Genomic DNA, 25,774 nt, shown 5'->3' with positions numbered 1-25,774 from the left:
AAGGTGACTGGAAATATTTTGAGAAGCAAACACATATCATTATCATCATCACCATCATTATTATTATAATTGTCATTGTTTAATGTCAAATTTCCATGCTAGTATGAGTTGGATGGTTTAACAGGGTCCATTGATCCATAGGGCTGCATTAAACTCTGTTGACAGATTTTGCATAGTTTCCTTATGTCAACTGTCAACCATTTGCACCCATATTTGTCATCACATGATGGTTGTAAACAAGTGTCACTATTACACAAGTGATTTTGTTTGTTCCTAGTCTTCCATGAAACATATATCAGGCCATGGAGAGATATGACCATGCTTGGAAACAGATGGGTGTTGGTTACTGGAAGGGCATCTGGCTATAGAAATTCTTCTTTAACAAGTTTAGTCTGACTCATGCAAGTATGGAAAAGTGGACATTAAAACAATGATGATGATTAATACAAGACGATTACAAGGTCTTCAATGAGCTCCAACTAGATATAAAATTATATATTTAAATGTATTCAACCAATGAATTCTTAATCTTGATCTTCCGTTATTACAACAAAACTTATGCATCTGTTTTTTGATAAATTATCCTTTACTGTTTACTGTAAATATATCTTTCATAAACTTATATGATTTATCTTTGACAGTCAAATGGAAGATGCTACCGAATGTTGGAGAAATATCTTCGATATAATTGTTAATGTTTGTCTTGAGGTGTCTACTATAGTATCTCCAGTTGTACATAACTCTTCACCGGAAGGGAACATTCCAGAAGATGCTATAATGGGTAAGCTATTGGATTTTTTGAACCAAAGAAAAAAAAAGCATGTTATTTTTTTTATTTTTGCTTGTGGCTTGCAGAAAGTATCATGTACAGTGACAACACCTATAGAGTATGTGGCACGTAAAAAGCACCATCCGTGGCCGTTTGCCAGCCCCGTCTGGCACATAAAAAGCACCCACTACACTCACAGAGTGGTTGGCGTTGGGAAGGGCATCCAGCTGTAGAAACATTGCCAGATCAGACTGGGCCTGGTGCAGCCTTCTGGCTTCCCAGACCCCAGTTGAACCGTCCAACCCACGCTAGCATGGAAAGTGGATGCTAAATGATGATGATGATAATAATTGTCTTTATTTTCTATGTTCCACCAGAAGACTAGACATCTACCAGCCAAAGTGGTAATTTAATTCAGTGTGATTATACAACAGGTCTTCACTTCCAAATAGTTTATGACAATACACACAGAGAATAGTAGTAATTTTTAATTACAAGATTCATAAGCCAGTTTCAGGTAAATGTGGTGTAGCAGTAATATTCTTGGTATGAAGCTCTTTGTGTTACAGATGAAGTGTGAATAGAAAGTATTGCTGAGATAAAATAAAGGAAATCAACATATATAGTTGATAATCTGTTGGAATTCAGCTGAAATGTGTCTTGTATTCTATTAATTGAAATGAACAGAATGTGACCAATTCCATCAGTTTACTGCTCAGCTCTGGTTGAGAGTTATCAAAGAAAGAGAGAGTGAACAACTTGTTCTTGCTGAGTTTTGTAGAGCTAAAATGGTAAACGAAAGCTTTGAGATCCACACTTACATAACAAGTGCATAGCAAAGAGATATTTCTTCATAACTGGTCCAATAAACTGGTGAAAAAGAGTGAGCATCTAAAACTTTATTTGGTTGCATAAGGATCTCTACAAACTGACCACTAATCCTCGACAGCTAATCACTAATATAATTGTTGGTATCTCTAATTTGGTGTGCAATTCAGTGAAACAAAATGTTATTATAAAAACTTCCTTATAGGAAGATCATTAAGTTGTCAGGAGGGACACCCTTCCTAATGTCATATCCTCCCTAACATTACAATATGTTAATGTCTATATATTTTAGGCAGTGATCTTGCAGAATTATTAGCATGCCAGTTGAAATGTCTAGTGGTATTTTGTCCATCTTCACATCCTGAGTTCAAATTCTGCTGAAGTCAACTTTGCTTTTCATCTTTTCAGGATCAATAAAACAAGTACCACTTGAGTACTGGAGTCACTGTAATTGACTTATCTCCTCTCCCAAACATGCTGGCCTTGTGCCAAAGTTTGAATTCAACATTATCTATATGATTAGACTTTGTTGAAAACCATGAGCATTGCATCTCTTCCTAAGGATAAGTGACTTTTGCTAATGCTGGCTGCCACTGTTTTTTTTTTTTTTAATTCTCTTCTAACATCCAATTAGGTTATGCCAATCTTGTCTCCTTTAACAGCACAGAGAAATAATCTTTAGACATAATCAAGAAAAAATATTGCACTTCACTCACGTTAGACAAGAACAGTATGCAGTTAGATACCTTATGGTTGCTTCAAATAGATAGAGACTTCTTCTCGTATGTCACTCACCAGGGCTCACTGATGAGTGGCATAGTAAGCCTTCACTCGAAGTAGATTTATGAAAATATGAACACTAGTACCTGTAAATTTGGAAGCTGCATGTATTAACACTCAAATGCATACAACTTCGGTATAGCAGGGTTAAACGTGAAAGGGTTAAATATGTGGTGTTTCTTGCTGGAGTGTAAGTACATTTGAGTGTTTGTAATACCTAAAAATAAGGCACTAAAGTGAGAACTAAACAAAATTTGAGTTTTGTCATCATTAAATGTTAATATATTCATTTCTATGATACTTGCTTATGTTTACTCAATATAATAGCCATAGTTGATCTGAAATTGTTGCTAATACTATTACATTAAACTCACTGTCAATCTGAAACTATTGCTAATTTTAACTCAACATAAAATTTATTGTTAATCAGGAACTGTTGCTAATGTTAACACACCATTATAACCATAGTTATCCTGAGACTGTTGCTAATGTTTGAATTTTATATTTACTTTTCACTACATGGTTGATGACAATGCTTCCTTTCTGTAGATATTATACTTTTATTGCAGGTCCTGGGTTAAATGTTGGCGCTCTTGTTGGGTGTCAAGGAGACCAAGAGGCCCTTCAGAATGCAATTTCTCAGAGCAATGAATTAGTTACGCTGATGCCAGAGTATTTGGTTGTGTGTTGTTGGAGGAGTATCAAAGAAGTGTCATTGTTATTGGGACAAATTTGTCAAGATATTTCAGTAGGAGATGGAGACGTTAATCTCAATGATAAACCAGATCTAATCACAGTGAATCAGGTTGGTTAAATAATTTCCACATCATCAAACTTTGCTTTCACTTTTCACTTGCTATCTTAAAAAAAAATGTTGACCAACTTTACTTTAGATTCTACTATTGCTTCTTCTATATTATATAAGTTTCTGCTGTTTTCTGTAATTGGACCCTAAAGAAAAGGATGGAATCAATAATAATATATAAGGTTTATAAAATCAAAAAGCGATGCAGCAGTCATGATAATCAGAAACATTTTTCCACACTGAGAATTGTCGAAGCATAGAATAAAGTACCTGTGTCTGTTGTTAGCTGTTAGCTGAAATTTCTCCAACAATACTACTGATGTGCCCATGCACCCTTTCCTCTTTCTGGCTCTTTTACAGTTCACATTTCTGTCTTTTGTATTTTGCATGTATTGTGCATGTGCCTTGGCTTTCATTGCTGTCTTTCCTTGCTTAAATTATATGTCTATCTCCTCTTTTAACGTTTTTTGATAAATGTATAGTTCTAATAAGCTATCTATCCAGACAAGTAGCCTTTTGATATTTATACATTTATTATTTGTCTTAGTAGCCTATAAAATTCTAAGCATAAAAGTCAAAGTGGTTATTTTGAGCCTAAACCTAAAATAATTTATTTGATATTACTGGAGTGAACTGCAAGTCAGTGCAAGGTACCTAATGAATCATGGTTTCATTTTTTTAATAATAATTATGAGCTTATTATACACAGTGGTCAGGTGCATTACAAATCGTCAGAATAAGTTTTATATCCATTTTTAAATGCTAACATGAGTTGGACTGATATTATCAGGGTATTGTTTTACTGCTGGAAGCTCTCTTTTTATAAGTTGCTCACCCTTACCTCAAGAACAATTTGTTAACAGAGAATGTTAATAAACATTACCGTTTTTAGCTAAATGCTTTCGTATGAAGATGCAGAATATAAGCATTCTCAAGCACTTCCAAATATATATGCCTGCATGCATACATACATACATATATATGTAGGAACACTCTGTCAGTTATAATGACAAGGGTCTCAGCTGATTCGATCAACGGAACAGCCTGCTCATGAAATTAACATGCAAGTGGCTGAGTACTTCACGGACATGTGTAATCTTAACGCAATTTTCAGGGAGATTCAGTGTGACACAGAATGAGACAAGGTTGGTCCTTTGAAATACAAGTACTACTCACTTTTGCCAGCTGAGTGGACTGGAATACCGTGAAATAGTGTCTTGTTCAAGGACAAAGAATTGCCAGGAATTGAACTCACGACCGTATGATCATGAGCCAAATATCCTAACCACTAAGTCATGCACCTTCACACTTATATGTATATTCCTGAATATCACAGTGGCATGAAACCTCAGCCATTAGACAAACTTTCAGTTTCAAAAGAACTTAATATATCCATCCATCCATTCTCCCCCACTCTCTCTTTCATATATATATATATATATATATATGTGTGTGTGTGTGTGTATGTATATGTATAATCATCATCATTTAGCATCCTTTTTCTGTGTTGGCATGGATGGTTTGACAAGAGCAAATGGCCCTGAGTGTTCCACCAGGTTCTGTGTCTGCTTTGGCATGGTTTCCACAGCTGGATGCCCTTCCTAACACCAATCATTTCACTGTAAGAAAATGTAGAATGAATGTAGCACAGTTTTTATATTCATTAAAACTGCTTCCATATTACTCCGTTTTTAACCACATTGCATATAAATGATTCTGTTTGAAAAGTTGTGCATTATATGTTAACTATATTAGAATGGCATTTCACCAAACAACAATTAAATCATACCTCTTTGCATTGTATGAAGAATATATATCTTGTATTGCTTACATAGGGAATTTGTGTTGTTTCTGTATTATATATATATATATATATCATCATCATCATTTAACGTCGGTTTTCCATGCTAGATAGGTTGAACAGTTCGATTGGGGTCTGGTAAGCCATGGAGGCTGCACCAGGCTCCAGTCTGATTTGACAGTGTTTCTACAGCTGGATGCCCTTCCTAACGCCAACCACTCCATGAGTGTAGTGGGTGTTTTTTACATGCCGCCGGCACAGGAGTCAGCACAGGCTGGCAAACAGCCACAATCGGTTGGTGCTTTTACTTGTCACCAGCACTGGTGTCTTAACTACAATTACCATTCGAATTTTTGACATTGATGAACTTGACTCAACAGGTCTCCTCAAGAACAGCGGGTCACTCAACGATCCAAGGCTGTCCTGCGAGCATGAACTCACTTCATTTGTTGGGTCTTCGAACCCTCATGAACAGCAAGTCACTCTTCGATCCAAGGTTAGCACAGCAAACTGTCCTGTGAGCCATGAACTCACTTCATTTGTCGGGTCTTCAAAGTCACAGCACATCTCCAGAGGTCTCAGTCTTTCGTCATATATATATAAGCACACACACGTGTGTGCGGAAGGGTTCCTTATACAGTTTCGGTCTATTCTATTTACAAGGTGTTAAGAAGTTTGCTACTTAACCATGTGGTTTCAAGTTCAGTTCCACTGTGTGACACCTTGGGCAAGTGTCTTCTAATATAGCTTCAGACTGGTCAAAGCCTTATGAGTGTGTTTTGCAGGTAGAAACTGAAAGAAACCCATTGTGTGTGTGTGTTCTTGTCTTGACACAGTGGTAATTGTGTCATTGTCACACAAGTAGTGTCATTCATTTCCAACATTCTGTAAAAGCATGTCTGGCCATGGGAAAATATTACCTTGCTTGAAAACAAGTGAGGGTTGGCGACAGGAAGGACACTTTATAGTTGAAAATCTACCTCAATAAACTCTGTCCGACTCATACAAGCATGAAAAAAATGAGCATTAAAACGGTTATGATGACGTTTAATATTTTATTTTATATTATCAACAGGTAATATCCATTGGGGATTATTTCACAACACAACTGTTAGAATCAAAACACAGAGGAGCATTTGAACTTGCATATGCCGGCTTTGTAAAAATGTGTGACATGTTATGGAGGTTTGTAATGTGCAAAATATTTCATGTTAACTTTTATTACATTTAATGCACAGACAATTTGTAATTAGCAATTTTCATTGGGTTACAGATAGGGGACATAATTCACTGTTACTTCACTGGAAGGGAGACAACTTGTTCAGATACAATGGTTATAAGGGAAGTAATTCCATTGATTGGTATCGGACTGACTATGATCCCAATGTGGTTAGCCATGATAAGATGGCTCCTATACTTATGATACTTCCTTTTCCATTAATTCGTTTTGACATTTGATCTGGACTGGTTCTTTAGGAAGTAAACTGAGTGACAATGTCGGCCCCATTTCATGATTTCTCTTTAGTACATTAGGGAAAATGAAGGTCCATGCTCTAGTGGCTAAGGTATTAGACACACGATCGTAAGGGTGTGGTTTTGGTTTCCAGACCCAATGGCATGTTGTGTACTTCAACAAAATACTTCATTTCACATTGTTCTGGTTCATTCAACTGAAAATGAAAACCAGCAACAGATGTGTGTTAACCCTTCGACGGACTAGAAACCTTTTTCAGTGATGAATATTTTACCCTTGGTTGCTTATCTACCACAGAAACTGGATAAACTATGGCCTGTGGGCTTGTGACAGCCTCATTACCTAAGACACTCATTACAAGGGCAATAGTTGGTTCTCTATATTATATTGTCCTGTCCTTCATTCTGGGGAAAAGATTCCACGGTGCAATAAATGAGTTTTGTTAGATGTATTCCCATATGTTTAGGGAAGCTAAAGTAAGGATTTTGTAGCAATTCATTGCCTTTCAAGAGTATTAACACTAAGTTTGAATAAAACAGCTTCAAGCAGCGATCTACTCTGGGACAGTGTAGGATTAGTTGATCCCAGGATGTTCTGGTTGGTTCATTAATTTATAGATCTGTCCAACTATAAAGAGTAACTAGATATGTAAATGTTATATAAAAAAAAGAATGTCTACAAATGACATAAGAACTATTAAATATTAAATAGCTTTAGAAGCTTATCACTTCTTATATATAAATAACTGTACATAAATGAAGGACTGTGTGTCTGGTGTTTATGTGTTTGGCGTTATGCATGTCAGAATGATTATGTTTGGCCTGTGTGTATTATGTGTTCATGTTGTTTCTTTGTGTATATGAATGTATGTAATATTTGTGTATGTACATGTTTTGTTTGTGTTTGTTCTGGAAGTGAATGTATTTATGTGTGGCATATCTGTTTTGTATGTGTGTTTTCTTGTTACTAAATTGTTTAAAACTAATATAATTTCTAATTGTCTTCCATCTCTGTAGAAGTTCCATTCCATCTGTTCATACATTGCCCTGTCAGTGGTTAGATAATATTATGGATGCTATCAGTTGCCAAAATTCTTCCTCCAAGTTTTGTGCCACTAGAAGAAGTGCAGGAATCCCATTTTATATACAGGTACTATAATGGTCGAGTGGATTAGACATTGGTCTATCAATCCATGTTTCTTGAGTTCAAATCTGTTGGTTATTTTATGTCCCTAAGCAAGACAGTTCTACATGACACAATTCACCTAATTATAATGAAGAAGCCTCTCTGTTGAAGCTTGACATGCTAGAAATAGCAACAAAATCTACTTTAGATCAAATCCCATTGTCTTAATGAAAACAAAAAAAAAGTACAAATTAGATAATCTAGTGCTAGATACCCCAACAAATATAGGATGGTTATAGTTGGAATGCCTTTGATCAAAATTTTTCCATAATCAAGTTTGATTTGGGATTGAACAACAATAAAAACATTTGCATTATTTACATTTGACGAATATTTGTCCTCATCTTGTTTGTTGTCAACACATCTCAGCTGTTATACCTTCCAGCCTTCATCAGGTGTCTTGGGGAAATTTCGAAACTGGGCTCTTAGTCCTTTGGTATTTTTCAATGTTGTTGTTGTTGTTAATAATATTAATAATAATGATAACAACAACATTGAAAAATACCTAAGGAATGGGAGCCCAGTTTCGAAATTTCCTCAAGACACCTGATGAAGGCTGGAAGGTATATCAGCTGAAACGTTGTGTTAACAGCAAACAAGATGAAGACAAATATCCATCAAATGTAAATAATGTACATAATTTCTCATCTCTTAAATATAAAACTGAATAAAAATCATTAACAACAGGCTGGTGTCCTATCCAGAGAAGAGATTTATCTCACGTTGCATTTAAAGTCAAATATTGATTTTATAAACCTCTTGATATTTTTGAGGATATTCAGTTAGTAGTTAAGTCATAATTTAGATTATACATTAGTTCAAAACTCTTAAGATGTTATAACGTAATCAATAAAAAAGAACATCTGCCAACTGACAGATGCATGGTTCATGTCCTTTCAGTTGACCTGTTGTTCTTTACTGTCTCAAAGAGATGCTTTGAATGTCTATCATACACTACATGCTTGCAGAGCAATGTATTTTTAAAGAAATAAATTTATTGAATACAATTATAACAACTACCTGTTTTTAAAATTGAAAACATTTTTTTATTGCTAAATATAGATAGTTTCACAACTTGAAACTATACTCAATCACCTCATGTGGTGTTGTTAGGAAACTATCAGCTTAGAGAAATCATTAAATTGGTGCAGTATATGCAGCATATACCTTCATGATTTTTCTCTTTTTATACTTAGAAAAACTGTGTATCCTTATGTTAAAAACAAGTACATTTATAGTATTAATACTAACCTCTAAAACCCAGTTCCTATGATCTTTATTCAATATAGCCCTTGTGTTTTTACTTGAATTCAAATAATTCCATATTTTAAATTTAGATTGGGATCCTTTGTCTAAAAATTATTCCTTCAAGATAAGTCATAGAAAATGTGGTGAATAAAATTTCTTAAGAATCATTGTTTCTCTGTTGATTCTTTGACTGCTTCTTCTCTTACAGTAATGAGTGGTGGTGGGAACTTCCAGTACTCTATAGAATCTTCAGTATGTGATTTTTATCACCAATTTTAACTCCTAGATTCATTAATGAGAAATGAGTCAACTCAGTAAGATACCAATCTATTGCAGGTAACATTTTCAAAAGCTCCGACTGCTTGGTGGACAGATAATGTTTTGATGTTTTTTTCTGTACAGACACAATTTAATCACTGTAACAGATCCTGTCCAATCAAAGGGTAGTCAAACATGTTACCTACTTAGAATGGTCCAGCTCTGCATATTTTATATATTATTGCAAGATAACTCAAGAAAATACAATATTTTTTGTTGGAGCCTTAAAGTTTAAATGTTTCAAATAAATGTAAAAGACTTCATGTAAAATTTCTGACTGTGACTTTTTATTCAGTTGATGTTTTAAGTGTAAACTGAATAAAAAATGAAAAGCTTTATAAAATATTTGCCTTGTCCTTCATTTCATCATCATCATTTCATGTCCATTGTTCAATGCTGACATGGATCAGACAGTATTTGTTGAGATAGATTTTCTTCAGACAGATGCATTTCCTGTCAACATCCCTCACCTGTTCTCAAGATATTTCACCATGGCGAGTCATGTTTTCACAACATTGGAAGCAAAGAGGACTACTTGCATGATGGTAACATTCATTTACAACAATCATGTAATGTCAAGGCAGGGAGACAATAACACACACACAACCAAATCCACCCACAAAGCTTTGTGGGCTATAGTAGAAGATATTTGCCCAAGGTGCTGTTTCAGTAAGTCTGAACTTAAAACCATGTGGTTGGGAAGCAATCTTCTTACTACACAGCCACATTGCACCCACAGCCATATTTTTGTTTTAGAATATATCATTTTTAATGTTATATTGGTGTGTTAGTCCACAGATCTTTGTATCATGGAATAATTTGGTTGAAATATCATCTAAAGGATTTAAAGACTTCACCTGAATAAATATACCTGTAGTATTAAGAAAGAATTTTAAATTTTTATGCTAGAAAAAAATGTCAGACTTTTTTGAGGTGTAAAAATCTTATCTAAACCAGTTCATTTCCTTTATAATATAGACATCAGCCTTTGATATCATTTAGGTATTTGTTAAAGTATCAGAAAAGATCTTACTAAGTCAAGGAATCTAACTTTAAGTTGAAGTTTGACGTTCTCTTGTAAATAAGACACAAAAATTATTTCTTATTTCTGATTTTCATCTTGATTTATTTCAATTTTAAAATATTTTTAGGCCATTGTTTCCACAGAACCAATCAGCACAGGGAATGTGAATTTCAAGCAGACTATGGTTAAGTTGCTTGATTTAGCCACAGATGAAAGCACTACTGACTCTAAATCAACAGAGAGCAAGGTTTATCTATTTTTTAGATATTTATTTACCTTTTAATTCTTTGTCTCATTTAACTTTTTGGAATAATCTTTTGTATTAAAGATTTCAGAGATGTAAAATATATTTATTTGGATGAAATATAAACCAATTTAAATTGCTTGAAACCTTTAGAAAAATAATATAAAACTTGCTTTACGAATGGGAGCTGATACACTTCCACCACCACCACCACCACCACCATCGTCGTCATCATCATTATCATCATGTTAACCTCCAGATTTCCATGCTTGCATAATAAGTCTGGTGGGATTTGTTGATGTAGATTTTCTACAAACAGATGCCTTTCTTGTCACCAATCCTTCACTGTTTCCAATCAAAGTAATATCACCCATGGCCTGACATGTTTTCAACAGAAGACTGGAATTCAACAACATCACTTGTATGATGGCGATGCCCATTTACAACCATTACATAATGTCATGGCAAAGGTACACACAAACGAACAAATATTTGTGTATTCTAAAAAAGCAAGTGTCTCAACCATTCCTGCATTATATACAAATCATAAGAAATAAACATTTGCAATTTGCTTGTCAGTTTAGTGTGGTACTTAATTCATCAGTGAAGGAATATACCTCAGTATGGAGCTGTCTATGTAGATGATATAAAATTTATAAACATATTGCCAAAGGTTTCGGTCGCTAGTCATTGCATCTGTGAGGCTCAAAGTTCAAAGATTATGCTTCACCACATCCCATGTCTTCCTGGGTCTACCTCTACCACAGGTTCCCTCCACAGTTAGAGATCGGCATTATTTACACAACTGTCCTCGTCCATACGCATCAAATGACCATACCAGCACAGTTGTTTCTCTTGCGCACTACATCTGATTTCTCTTATGCCTAACTTTTCTCTCAAGATGCTTACACTATTGAACATGTACAGTTACATTGCACATCCAGCAAAGCATACTGGCCTCGTTTCTCTCAAGCCTATGCATGTCCTCAGATGTTATAGCTCATGTTTCACTGCCATGCAGCATAGCTGTTCACACACAGGCTTCAAACAATCTGCCTTTCACTCTGAGAAAGAGGCCCTTTGTTGCCTGCAGGGGTAAGAGCTCTCTGAACTTTTCCCAGCCCAATGTTATTCTCACAGCTACACTCTCAGAATATCCACCTCCACTACTAACCTGGTCACCTAGATACCGGAAGCTATCTACCACCTCTAGCTTGCCCACCTAGCAGTTGATGGAGTCTTTCTACACATTTTCAGCATTTATTGTCTGTGCACCTTCCACATACAAAAATTAGTTTCTCTGTTAACCTTCCTTTGATGTTGCTGCACCTTTTGTGTGTTCAAAGCTTACACTGGTTGCATCTTATGGAGCTTCTACCTACACTTTTTCTACAGATTAAGCAGGGCCTTCTACCTGAAGAGATTTGTGATTTGTCTGCCTTCCTACTTACTATGCTCAGAGTTGTAAAATGACTCCCTCTAATTCACATAAACCTCTCGATTTACAGCAAACATAAAATTATAAACAAAAAGAAAACACTTCATTAAGATATCATCATCATTTAATGTTCGCTTTCCATACTGGCATGGATCAAATGGCTTGACATGGAGCTGGCTAGCAGGGAGCTGTCCCGACTCCAATTGTCTGTTGTGGTAGGGTTTCTACAGCTGGATGCCCTTCCTGAGTGTGATTGCTACTTTTTATGTGTCACTGGCAAGGGTGCATTTACACAGCACTAGCACAAGTACTTTTTATGTGGCACCAGCATCTGAAATGACAAGCCTGTAGGCATGGAAGACAGGGATTTTACTTGACATGTCTTATCAGGTACTGTGAACTGCCAGGTATTACAGATTAAATATTATAAATATATATGGGAATCATAACAGAAAAAAAGAAATTGGTAGAGACGGAAGGAAGGGACATGAAATACAGCTTGGCATAAAGTGAATTTGGTATTGGCCAAATATGCTGAAGGAAGCAAGTTTTTTTTAACCAACACAGTGGATGATGCTAAGTTTGAAACCATCACAGTTTCTTTAGTAAATCTGTTCTCATGTTTAATTCATGATGATTGTTAGGAACCTCAGAAAAATTGCATTTTGTAAATGAAATTAGACAACGTGTGTGTGTGTGCATGCGCATACATATATATATATGTATGTCTGTGTATGTTTATCTCTATATATAAATGGCAAAATGTCTGCGTGCGTGTCCTTTATACAAATCCACAATTTTTCAGTTAGAGGGCTCGCACTTTCTATGGTCATTCAAAACCGTCCAAGGGTGTTCGTGCACATCTTTAGCTTTCCCCAGTCACCCCGCAAAGCCATTAAAAAATCAATAGAATTGACTTTTTTGTGAATTTTCTATCCAAAACCCAATCAAAATGCCCAAAACTTGATATGCTAATTGAAAGCTGTATGTGATTGGTCGGAGATTTGGACAGTACTCGCGTGTATGTGCGCACGCACGCAGCTGTATATGCCTGCACTAGCATTATGACCCGATGTTGCCGGGTCATAGTGCTAGTATATAATAAAAAAAATGATTAACTACTGTTTGATTTTGTGTTTCATCTATTTGTTGATGCTTTGAAGTTCTTTAATTTTCACTATTTCTACTTTAGGTGCATGCCCTCAATATTCTCCGCTCTTTGTACCGAGATACTCGCCTTGGAGAAAGTGTTGCGCCATATGTTGCTGATGGTCTCAAGGCAGCTATATTAGGATTTTCATCACATCTCTGGGCTGTAAGTGAAGGAAGCATTTTATATTATTTTTACTGCTGTAACAACAAACATAAATTTTATAACATCTACATAGACAGTTCATATAACACTTTTGTGTTGCAATGTTCTGGAGTCTGTAATTCTTTAAGGAGCCAGTAATTTTGTCTTGAAATGTATGCCACTGTCATCTCTACTTAAAAGGAACACATGTTTTACATCATCATTGTTTCAATGTCTACTTTTCCATGCTTGCGTGGTTAGATGCAGTTCATTGAAGCTAATTTTCTACCACAAGATGCCCTTCTTGTCACCAACACTCACCTGTTTCCATGCAAGGTAGTATTTCCCCATGGCCTGACATGTTGTCACAGAATATTGGAAATGATTTATACTACTTGTATAACAACAGCAATCATTTACAACTGTGATGTCAGGACAAGGAGACATAGACACATACACATTCACACTCACATGTTCATATAATAGACATACATATGTGTGTGTGTGTATATATATATTTATATATATCATCATTTAATGTCCTCTTTCCATGCTGGCATAGTTTGGAGTGTTTGACAGGAGCTGGCTTGGCAGAAGTCTGCACCAGGCTTCAGTGTCTATTTCGGCATAGTTTTTTACGGCTGTATGCACTTCTTAACACCAACCACCCCACAGAGTGGACTGAGTGCTTTTTATGTAGTACCAGTGTATACATCATCATCATCATCATCGTTTAGTGTCCGCTTTCCATGCTAGCATGGTTTGGACGGTTCAACTGGGGTCTGGGAAGCCAGAAGGCTGCACCAGGCCCAGTCTGATCTGGCAATGTTTCTACGGTTGGATGCCCTTCCTAATGCCAACCACTCCGTGAGTGTAGTGGGTGCTTTTTACGTGCCACCGGCACAGGTGCCAGACGAGGCTGGCAAACGGCCACGATCGGATGGTGCTTTTTACGTGCCACATAAATATATATACATATACGAGGGCCTCTTTCAGTTTCCTCCTATCAAGTCCACTCACAAGATCTTGGTTCGCTTGAAGTTATAGGATAGAAGAAAACATTTGCCCAAGGTGTCACACAATAGGACCAAACCTGGAACTATGTGGTTGGGAAGAAAACTTCTTAACTGTGCAGCTACATCAGCTTCTCACTCAGCCATAACTACATCTCTAGATTTTAAATTACCAAATGCATTGAATTTACATTGCATTCTTTAATTTTCCTCACTAATTTTCATTTTTCTTTTCTTTTTTTCTTTTTTGATATTTTCAGATAACAAATTCTGCCACACTTTTACTGAGTTCCCTCATGACTAGAATTTTTGGTGTTAATCGTACGAAGCTTGATAAAAATCTACCACGTAAAAATTGGTGAGTAAACTAGAAAGTGGAAACTATATTTATTAAAAAATAATTGTCCAGGTAGAGGTTCCCTCATTGGTTCTTATATGTGGTAGTATTGCTTACATACTGTATTAAGTTCTTGATCTGTATATTAAATAGAAAAAACAAATAATTATTACATCATCATTATAAAAGCTACCTGTCATTAATAGGTAATCACCAACAACTTGAGTAAATACAACAGACTTCAGCAGCTACTATCACCATTAGGATGTTGGTTGTCAGTCACTGTCACCTTAAGACTCTCCTCTAAATTCTCCTTGCATTCATTAATTATTTTGTTTGTCTCTTTTTTTGTCATACAGTCTGTTGACTCTAATAAATCTTACAGTATGGGTTTTTACCAATGTAGGATTGCCTACTTTTTTTTTTATTTTAATCTCTAAATTCCAAGAATTGTTCTTTTATCTTTTCAGTCAAACTGGACGCACATTCTTCACTCATTATCCAAGTCTGTATCAATTTCTGTTGGAACAAATTGATAAAGCAAGCCCTCAGCTTCAGTAAGTCTCATATCTCTATCATTTTATTAGTTTTGGCAGTTTAATATACTTTGATTCTCTTTTTAAATCCTTGTTGAATAATATTAAAATATATTACCATTAGAAAATATTCTAGATTGTTGGGACATAATTGTTATTGAATACCTTCTTGTAGGAAAGAATCATTACATTATGGAGATTCTCTAATGTATATATTTTTTTTTCCTATTTCAGAGAAGAAAAGAGTTCTGTATCAATAAATCCTACACTATACCCAGTTCTTCTTGTTCTTGGACGTCTTTATCCTTCAACTTTAGATGGAATACACATGGGACTAAATTTAAATGCTTTCATTCCATATATAATCCGGTATGTATTACCTATATGCTTGCACACACACACACACCAGGTATTATATGCCTTCCCTGTCATAATTCCAAAAATGGAATTGTTGTGATACATTTTTTTTGTGTGTCTTGGAATAACAGTAGCACCCTATCAATAGAATTCATTTCAGGAATCGATGGAAGATTTATATCCAGCACTGAAAACATTTATTTTTACAAATTAATTAGAGGAGAAGGATCAGTGTCTAAAATATAGCTAAGATGTGTATAATATAAAGGTTTTAGAATATGTCTCATATGTGTACTTTATGCTAAACTTTATACTGTATATACTACAGTAATACTTTATGCAATATACCCCATGTATGTAACTGTAATAAATGTTATGCCATGTATGACTAATTGACTGATTATATATTTCAGGTGTTCTGCCAGTCCTATAATGAAAACCAGAGAGATGGCTGCTAGAGCCTTAAAACCTTTGGTATCAAAAGATCAGTTGGCACTAACTATAAATAAACTTCTCTCACATATTCCCCCTGAAAAAACCAGTGAAATTTCTCAGAATTTCTTACATGGACTCTTGCTTCAAGTAATTTTACGATTTTTATTTTGTTTGTTGTTAGTTTGGAATTGTTGTTGTTGTTTCTTTTCTCCCTGCCTTCAGATCAACCCTGATTAAGTAGTCTTAGGGCATCTAAACCATTAGCCAAACAGTGAGGCACAACTTACTGATTTTTCTTTTCAGTTAATCATGTCTCCTCTTAGCTGAGGACTGTACTGCACACTTGTACATGCATTCATCATCATCATCATCGTTTAACGTCCGCTTTCCATGCTAGCATGGGTGCAGAGTGACAGTATAGGTATCTTCACAGTCTACTTTCTTACTACGCACCCTCACATTCTGGTGATGGCAGCAGTTGATGTTTCTCTGTCCTTATTGTTGGTGGTGTGCATCCTAGCATAGTGTTTGGAGCCAGTCAGGCAAAGACATTGATGATGCAGTTGTTTTTGTGTGTGTTTTTTTTTTATGTTTGTTTGGGCTGAGAAGGGAAGTTAATGTTTTTAGGCGATAGAAGTGAGAGTAAAGGAAGAGAACCAAAGTGAAAGTATGAGAAAGAAAGTAGTAGACAGCTATATGACAGTTGTTGGTGAGGGGATTGAATAGAAACAATTTGACAGTTGACTTGCAATGGTTGAAGAGGAACATTAATGACACCAGTTTCACTGGTTTTAGAGAGCATGTGAAGGACATGGGCACTGCTCCTTCTTCCAGATTCTGCAAGTAAAAAAATATTCATGAAGTTCAGTCCCTTAAGATTAACCTTTGATACTTCATATGTCTCCCCCAGTCCTCTATCTTCCCATTCACTTGAATTTTTATAACTTCTATACACCACTGCATCCTTTACATGCATCACAATGTCCATACAAGCAGTCTTCTTTGTTGCACACTACATCTAGTTTTACATTTTCCCCTCAGCTCGCTTATGTTTTGCCATTTACACATGTTAACTTTACACAGCCATTGTAGTATGCTCAATTCACTTCTTTCCAACATTTGCATATCTTCTACATTTAGGGCCTACATCCCACTACTATGTAGCATTATGCTATCATATAACATAGCACTATGCTGCACGATTGTAGCATTGCACCACCATACAACATCACACTGTCGTTCAAAGTGCACTTTTTCTTTCATAAGCATCATATAATCTGTTGTTCATTCTGAGAGAGAAACTCTTTGTTTCTAACAAGGCAACAAATCTCTGAATGCTCCTTCTCCTTCTTTTAGTGTGGTAACTGTCCTTGTGCAGCATTAGAACCAACCATTTATAGCAGAAAGAAAAGAAGTGAGCATGCTAGGCTGGACGTGTAATGTTAGTGTACATAAGCAATGGAGTACAATGAACCAGGAGACAAAAAATAGATATAAGAAGAATTAGCTGTAATAGTGCAAAAGAGAAGACAGATCTGTTATGTATATAGAGGCTGTGGATTCAATGGACATGTTATGTATATAGAGGATGTGGATTTGATGAAGAAACTAAATGATTTAAGTGAAAGGAACATGCATAAGAGGAAGACATGGTAAGAAGTATTGAAGGCTGATCAGAATTTGTTAAATCTCACAAAGGAAATGATAAAGGACCACAGCAAGTAAGATGATACTGTGCAAGAGAAGATCCATGGAAAATGGACATAAAATTATGAGGATAATGATGATGATGTAATTCATTGCCTATATAAGAAACGTCCATCTGATCCATGTCTATCTGACTCCTGTCCATCTGATAACATAACAAACAAATGTCTATCTGACCCCTGCCCATCTAACTGCTGTCCTTGTAAATTTTAAAATGTTGGAAATTGTTTGTCCATTTCAAGTATATGATTCCAAAACTTATTCTTTATTTCTTCAGATACAGCAATTGGTTCTTCTCCTTCCAACTCTGCTACAATGCCACCAAGAATCTGCTATTCAGGATGTAATGGAAACTTTCCATAAAAGATTGTGGATTCTTTCAGAGTAAGTGTATCTGCATTTACTTTTGGTTCTACTTCAGAATGGTCCAACTCATGCCAGCATGAAAAGCAGATACAAATTGATGATGAAAGGATTTTGTTTTTTTCATTATCATTAGTGTAACATCATAGGAAAAAGAGTATTTCAATGTTAACACTTAACAAGTTATAACCTCAGTAATGTGTTGAGGCTTTTTAGTGGGTTTAGTAAGGTTATATTGTTGTCAAAGCTTCAGGTCATCCCTGAGCAAGTAGACTTTTGATCATAGATGTTCCAACCATGACCACTCCATTTATTTTGAGATATAGTGTATTTAGGACTACCTTATCTAATGTGATACTGTTTTTAAGGTGATAAAATATTATTTGAGGAAGGGTTGTCATTTTTTGCATTTTGTTTGCTAGTATTTTCAAATCTTTTATATGTGTTTTATCCAGACTACATTATCCTCATATCCTTCATTTTTTAAGACTTTTCAGTGTGACTTGAGAGAGAGATTGGGCTGTTATTGCTAACATATTGAGTGACTCAACATGAGTTTATGTGATATAGCATGGAGAGGTGTTGTGGTGGTGGAGTTTAGATGGGTAACATAATGTGATTGTGGTGTGATGCTGTTTAATCCCAACTTTACCCTGACCAAACATGCCTATGAGCAAAGATAATCAATCCATGGCCATCACCTCTTTTGGTTTTTTAGGAATTAGTGTACATTACCCAGTTTATCCTTTTTAAAGACACTAGATAATGTAGGGTGTGGTTTGAGGGAGTTATGGTTGTTACTTCTGGTGTGTGAAGTGACCACATAGAAGCTCCTCTTTCACTGGTGTAGTGTTAGGTATGACAAAAGAGTGCAGTTGGGAAGTGTTGTGGAGTGTAGTGTGGGATGATAGTATATATCTGTGTGTGTATGTGTTTGCATATTTGTGTGTGTGGTCTGTATGCCTCTGTATTTGTGTAAGTGTGTGTAGCTTTTAATAGTGTCTTCTGATAATTTCTAATCATTGTTTCTTATTTCTCACTTCAGGCCCTCAATTTGTTTGATCATCCGACAAGTTGCTCTTGACATCACCATGTCATTTGTCTCAGACGATTTCTCCTGTCAAAAATCTTCTTCATCCCAGTCACTCCTTGTTTCTGCTCTCATGGACCTTTGTGATATAGAATATGAAAAACTAAGCTTTCTTTCCCCTCTCTGGTTTCCTGGTCAGGCTCAATATTTAGTGACAGTATGTAAAATCCAACTCTGGAAACTGAAACAGACTCAAAGACAATGTGAAGACTTTCCAGCTTTGCGCCAAATTCTCATAGATTACTTGAATTCTTCTCTCTATGAAATTCGCTTGGAAGTTCTTCATTGGATAAAGACGGAATGTGCATTCAGGAATCAATTGGAAAATAACAGTGAATCATTTCAGCATTTGCTGGACTTTGTCTGCCAGTCTACCGAGCTTGTAGACTCCTTGTTGGCTTTTATTTATTCAGAAGATCACCCACAGTGTCTGGCAGAAGTAAGTTCAGTTATTCAATATCTCAAGATTTCAATTGTATTAGTTTTTCTTCACAAACGTAGAAAATATTGTGAAAAAAAAATGAAATATTGAAAATGTGTATCTCACTGTTTATTATCATCATCAAACCTCTGTTTTCCATGCTGGCAGAGTCTGGTTAGCTGTATAACTGCATCAGGCCCTAATGCCAGCTTTGGTATAGTTTCTATGGTCGAATGCCCTTTCTAACATTCACCACTTTACAGTATATACTAGGTGCTTTTTTCATGACACCAACACTAGTGAGGTTGCTCAGTAACTTGCAGGGCAGGAAAGACAAGAAAATGAAAAGTAAAAAAAACTCCCGCAACTGAGTGGGAGGTGGTTTTATGCCAAATGTTGAAAGCTAAAGTATGATAGAGGCACAAGCACTCATGTTTTATCATAGTAGAGATACATGGCTTTGCCACCCTGTGCAAAGTGGGTCCGAGTAACTGGAAGGACAATAAAGATGGTAACAAAGTACCAGAGCATACACTCAAGGTGCAAGGAGAATATAGACTGTGGAGTATAAGGGAGAATATAGACTGTGGATCAAGAGGAAAGGAAAGGGTGGATAATTGTGGCTGGTTTTTCTACAACTGGATGCCCTGCCTGTCACCAGCCCTTGCTTGCTTCTAAGCAAGGTATTGCTTCACCATAGCCAGACATGCTTTTGTATAAGATAGTAAATGGACACTATTTGTATGATGGTGACACTCATTTACAACTATTGAGTAATGTCAAGACAAGGGGAGACACACATGCATGCACACACACACACACACACACACACACACACTTGATGAGTTTCTTAGCTCTCATAAAACTCTGATTAATGAGGTGTAAATTGGTCTGAGCTATCATATTTACTGTGCCTGAAAAGTTATTAATAAGTATAAATATTTGTATATACCCAGCTTTACAACTAACCCATTCACGCATGAAAAGACTGACTTTTGATGATTGTGATGGTGGTGGTGGGAATGTCAACAGTGCTGCTGCATGCTCAATCAAGAAATAGGAGTTTTAATTTGCGTTATCTTTATTTATTTATTTATTTATTTATTTATTTATTTATTTTGTACTTAGTGATAAAGCTTTAAAATTTATATCTTCATATCTAAATTTTAGATAAAATTAAATTTTGATAAATATAAAAAATTTTTTCATTCACTCAGATTCAAAATTCAGTTTCTGTTGAATTTTGTTGGGAATTCAAAATTATATTAAAAAATTTTTCTTTGCAATTCAACTCCAAACTTTGATTTGAAATCTGAACAATGTTTCTATTTTATCAAATCAAAATTTCAAATCAAAAATATTAAAAAATTTCCTTTTATATAATCTTAAGGTGTTGCGGCTCTTTACTTGTCCACCAATAGCAAGCCACATAGCCCAGATGGATATATTGAAAGCTTCTAAGGTATGAATATTTTTTACACACTCATTTATTGGCAGATTTATAATGAAATTGTTGAAGTTTGTTGTTTAGCCCCCAAGTAAACTATGATTGCGGTGTGGTATGCAGTCCCAAACCTTGGTGGTAATGTTGGATCTTGAGCTCTGAGATGGAGTTGTGAGGTCTGTCTTAACTGGATTACCATGTGATTATGTTATGGCGAGGGTGTGTAGGACTCTATATACTGAATTCTAGAGGGAGAAAAGAAGTTGAAAAGTAAAGGAGGTCTTGATAATATGAGAGTGGTAAAGAAATAGAAAAAACAGAGAAAGCACATGACAAGAGAGAAAGAAAGAGTGAAGCAATAAGAAAGAAAAGATAAAAAGAGAAGAGAAATAAATAGTGATAGAGAGAGCTAGAGCAAAAGGAAAGAGAATGACTTGAAGTCGCAAAGCTTTCGGTGAGGAGTAGGAAGATGGGTGGACTAATAAAATACAATGTTTCAGTACAGTAAATCAGTTACAATAAATTTTTGTTGTTGTGTATACTTTTATTATAAGTAAATCATAAAAATACTTCACAAGCTGAGATGAGCATTTCATATTTAATGTATCAAATAAAGGTAACTCAAGGAAAGCAACTCTTCAATATATGAGAGAAGTTTCAGTGTAGTGAAACTGAACATTCTGAATCAGATAAATTTGTTTCTGGAGACAAAATTATATTGATGGTAGTATGAGGTTGTATTCTTAGGGGTTTGTGTATGTGTTTGTGTTTGTCTTTCCTCACTACTTGACAGCCAGTGTTAGTTTGTTGACATCCACATAACTTAGCGATTCAACAAAAAAGAGACTGATAAAATAAGTACTAAAACTGAAAAATAAATATTGAAATCAATTTTTTTCAAGTATGTGGCTCAGCATTGCCACAGTCTAATGACTGATACAAGATACAAGTAAAAAGATTAAAGAAAAAGATACAGTTGTGTGTGTGTGTGTGTGTGTGTAAAATCATAGATGATATTTATTAACTGTTGTTGTTATTGCTTTCAGCTATCATATCACATAGTAGATCTACTTGAGCAGTACCAAGGGTAAGTTGATTAATCCTCTTTTTGTGAACTCCTATGTTTCAGTTTAGATTTCTACTGAATCACTAAATCAGTAGTATAATTTACATAGAAATATCATCTTTCAGTGACTTCATAGATTTTAAGTCATGACTTTGGCCTCATTTATAATCTAGTTTATAAATTTTGAAAGGTGATAGTTCTGACACATTCATCAGTTTAACACCATAACCTGAGCCCTTGTTACCTTTAGAGAAGTTCATTCTATTGCAACTAGTTGGATTAGTGATCGTTGTCAGCGTTGCCGCACTGGCACGTGAACAAAACATTTGAGCGAGGTCGTTACCAGTGCTGCTGGACTGACTCTTGTACAGGTGGCTTGTAAAAAACACCATTTACGAGCATGGCCGTTGCCAGTACCACCAGACTGGCCCTCGTACCGGTGGCACTTTAAAAGCATCCGCTACACTCTTGGAGTGGTTGGCATTAGGAAGGGCATCCAGTGTAGAAACTCTGCCAGATCAGATTGGAGCCTGGTGCAGCCATCTGGTTTGCCAGTCCCTAGTCAAATCATCCAACCCATGCTAGCATGGAAAGCAGATGTTAAACGATAATGATGATGATGATGATGATGTTGATGAAGTTAAGGGTATTTGTCCCTTAAGCAGCTGCTACTAGCTTAGTTCCACTGTTTAGCAGACAGTATTGAATTTGCTCACTACTTGATAGTCATCGTCATTGTTATCATTTAATGTCCAAATCTCTGCTGTTGTAAGTTAGACAGTTTGACAGGGTCTTATGAGTTGGATGATTGTATCATACTCCAATGTCTGCTTTGGCATGGGTTTTTAAGGCTTCTAGGCCTTCCTAATGCCAACCAGTTTATAAAGTGCATTAGGTACCTTTGTTGTGGTGCCAGCACCAAGTGAAGAATGTCTCATAACTTGCAAAGGTAAGGGCCCAAAGTAGCTCCTGTAATTGAGGGAGAATAGAAGTGACAGAGTGGATGAAGATTCTAGGCTGAGGAATGAAGGATGGTAAGTTGAGAAGAACAGGTTTATAGTTGCAATAGAGTGGTAGTAGGGAGAGTAATAGAGTACCAGAGTAGTTACTAATTGGAAAGACGGTACAAGGGAAAGGGTTAGGCTAGGGTGGAGATTTGACTGCTATTGCTAACAACTTGAACAACCATGAAGAGGCCTCTCTTGTTGGCTTGTGATTGGTAGTAGTAATGATGATGGTGATAGTGATGGTAGTAGTAGTAGGAGGAGGAGATGGATCAGCAAGTCTGTGATACAAGAAAACTCAAATATGTGTGTTACCAAGTATTAAATTTGCTTGAAATATGTGGAAGAGATAAAATAATTTTGATTGTTTGTTAATTGTTTATTCTGATAGTCTTTAATGCTATTCTAGGCAAGAAATCCAAGAATGTGCCGTCACGTTTTCTGCTGAACTTTTTCCAAGAGTCTACTATGAGGTGAAAACATTTATTTCTTCTTTCTATTTTCAAAGTAAAATTCCACTCCAACTCAAGCAAACCCCTTAATATTTCCTATGTTCATTATTACATGATGCAAATTAAAAGCCACAAGTAACTCAATTCTCAGTTTCCTAAATAAATGTCTTGCAAACAAGGCCAGCACTACACACTAGACAATTGTCTGAGGTACTAAAATTAAGAGCCTCACAAATAACTTAATCAAAATTTCTTGAAACCATTTTATTTTTAATCTTTATATATCATGTGAGACCTCTGAGGTCCTGTTCCAGGACCTCTGAAAGTGATGGGAAGGATGGAAGGAGGACATATCCTCAAACTGGAAGTCTACCCCAAATGTTTTGAACAAAGTGGATTTTGCTAATGTCAACCAAGGTGCCAGGTGGTTGTGTCAAATCTGGTTACAAGTTAAGCCTACCTCCCTTGTCAGCCATGACAAGATTTTAACTCAGAATGCAAAGAGCTGGATTAATTACCACAAGATATCCAGTCTGATTTACTTATAGTACTGTCAGTTTTTTGACAGAAACTGAAGAAGCCTATTGAATGAACTGGGCTCATTTTTGTATAGCAGACTTAATTTGTTACCTGCTTTAGCATCACTACCTGGCCCTTGGATGTATTTAGTGGAGTTCCTTGTGTTGAAAGCATTTAGTCCATGGTGGAGGTCATGAAAACAATTTTAGACACAGCTCTTCCTTCTTCGAGTAAACCATTAAAAAACAACAAAAATGGGTTACTGTTTTTCCATATGCAAATATTTTCTGTTCATATACTGATGTAAAATTTTTAATACTTCTATATTATCATTTCTACAACAATTTTGTATTTTTTCTCTTTTATTTTTGTGAAGTTATTGTGCAATTATTTTCTCTTATATTTCCAAAATGTGAAGCGGTTCACATGGCATAGTGGTGAGGGTTTTGGGTTCATGATCAGGAGGTTAGTAGGTTTGATTCTTCGACTGGATAGCACATTATGTCCTTGAGCAAGACACATCATATATTGCACCAGTCTACTCAGCTGAAAAAGAATGAGTATCAGCTGAGTGCTGATGTAGCCTCTCTTCCACCAACTGTCACATTCTCAATGCTTCCTCCATCCTCAATGTTTTCCTCAACCTCAATGCTTCCCTCATCTTCAATGTTTCCCTGGGTCAAGGCTGAGAGGCCCAAGAAGATGTCTATGTCTACCCACATTTGAATCATATTTATTTTAAAATATATTTGGTGCAAATTATACGACAAAGCTTATAAATTTTCCTCTGTTATCATTATCATCATATTATGTCTGTTTTACCATGCTGGAATAGGTTGGATGGTTCTGTTCCACAACACCATCATGCTGCTTGTCCTGGTTCTTTGTCTACTAGTACACACAACAGAAACAAAGCTTCAATCCATGTGGTGTATGTTATAGACTTTTTTTGCCCATCTTCCTATCACCAGCCATTTTACAGCATGGGCTGGATATATTTGATTATGTCACCAGTACAAGAGATAGAGTGTCTACAGCAGGACTAAGATTCTTATTTACTCTGTTTCAATTTATTCAGAATTACTGCTCTCTAAGATGAGTTCCCTTTACTGAAATTAATGATAATCAAATATCCTCCTTTGTTCAATATTCTTTATGAAATACAAGACAAAGCTGCTCTCATTTGGAAGTCCTTACAAATGTAAAGATACCTAAAGATGTAATAATCTTTTCTACTATAGGCACAAGGCCTGAAATTGTTGGGGACGAGACAAGTCGATTACATCGACCCCAGTGTTTCACTGGTACTTAATCTATCGACCCCGAAAGGACGAGAGGCAAAGTCGACCTTGGTGGAATTTGAACTCAGAACATAGCAAATAATAAATGTGTTATTGGTTCTCAAGTAATCTTTCTCTTGTTCCAAGTAGTAACACCATGACACTCTAACACCACTGTACTATCCATCCATCTTCTCTGCTCACTATTCCTGGAAATATTGTGGGAGTAGAGTCCCAAGGCACCTCCTCTATAGGGTAATATTAGAAGTAACAATCATTAGACTTCTCAGCTGGATTCCCTAACATGACCAACTGAAACTATATATATTTTCCAACCTTCACTTTCTTGGTTTACCTCTTAGTGTTTGTTGGATGGCTCAACTGGAAGAATCTATCTTGTGATTCTTTCCTGCAATATTCTCATCTCATGTCCATACATCAGAATTGTGACTTCTCAATGTGGATAAGTCACCACATGACCTGGAGAGATTACCCTCATCTCTGAGCCATGTAACATGTCAAATAATGTTCTTCAGAGACCC

General features: G+C 35.9%; 1 protein-coding gene across 1 annotated transcript in view; it reads left to right on the top strand.

The window, feature by feature from the left end:
- Nucleotides 1-25,774, top strand: part of LOC115232342 (thyroid adenoma-associated protein homolog) — an 89,394-nt gene that overhangs the window by 42,136 nt on the left and 21,484 nt on the right. The window contains exons 22-36 of the mRNA XM_029802177.2: nt 642-781; nt 2,947-3,182; nt 6,059-6,168; nt 7,474-7,606; nt 10,360-10,479; nt 13,107-13,229; nt 14,482-14,579; nt 15,029-15,115; nt 15,329-15,463; nt 15,865-16,033; nt 17,871-17,977; nt 19,002-19,485; nt 20,858-20,929; nt 21,958-21,998; nt 23,391-23,454. Coding sequence (XP_029658037.1) covers nt 642-781; nt 2,947-3,182; nt 6,059-6,168; nt 7,474-7,606; nt 10,360-10,479; nt 13,107-13,229; nt 14,482-14,579; nt 15,029-15,115; nt 15,329-15,463; nt 15,865-16,033; nt 17,871-17,977; nt 19,002-19,485; nt 20,858-20,929; nt 21,958-21,998; nt 23,391-23,454 — 2,119 coding nt within the window. The remainder of the gene's footprint in view (nt 1-641; nt 782-2,946; nt 3,183-6,058; nt 6,169-7,473; nt 7,607-10,359; nt 10,480-13,106; nt 13,230-14,481; nt 14,580-15,028; nt 15,116-15,328; nt 15,464-15,864; nt 16,034-17,870; nt 17,978-19,001; nt 19,486-20,857; nt 20,930-21,957; nt 21,999-23,390; nt 23,455-25,774) is intronic.

This window comes from Octopus sinensis, linkage group LG2 (assembly GCF_006345805.1).
Source record: "Octopus sinensis linkage group LG2, ASM634580v1, whole genome shotgun sequence".
NCBI lineage: Eukaryota > Metazoa > Mollusca > Cephalopoda > Octopoda > Octopodidae > Octopus > Octopus sinensis.
This window is presented reverse-complemented; position numbering and strand designations above follow the sequence as displayed.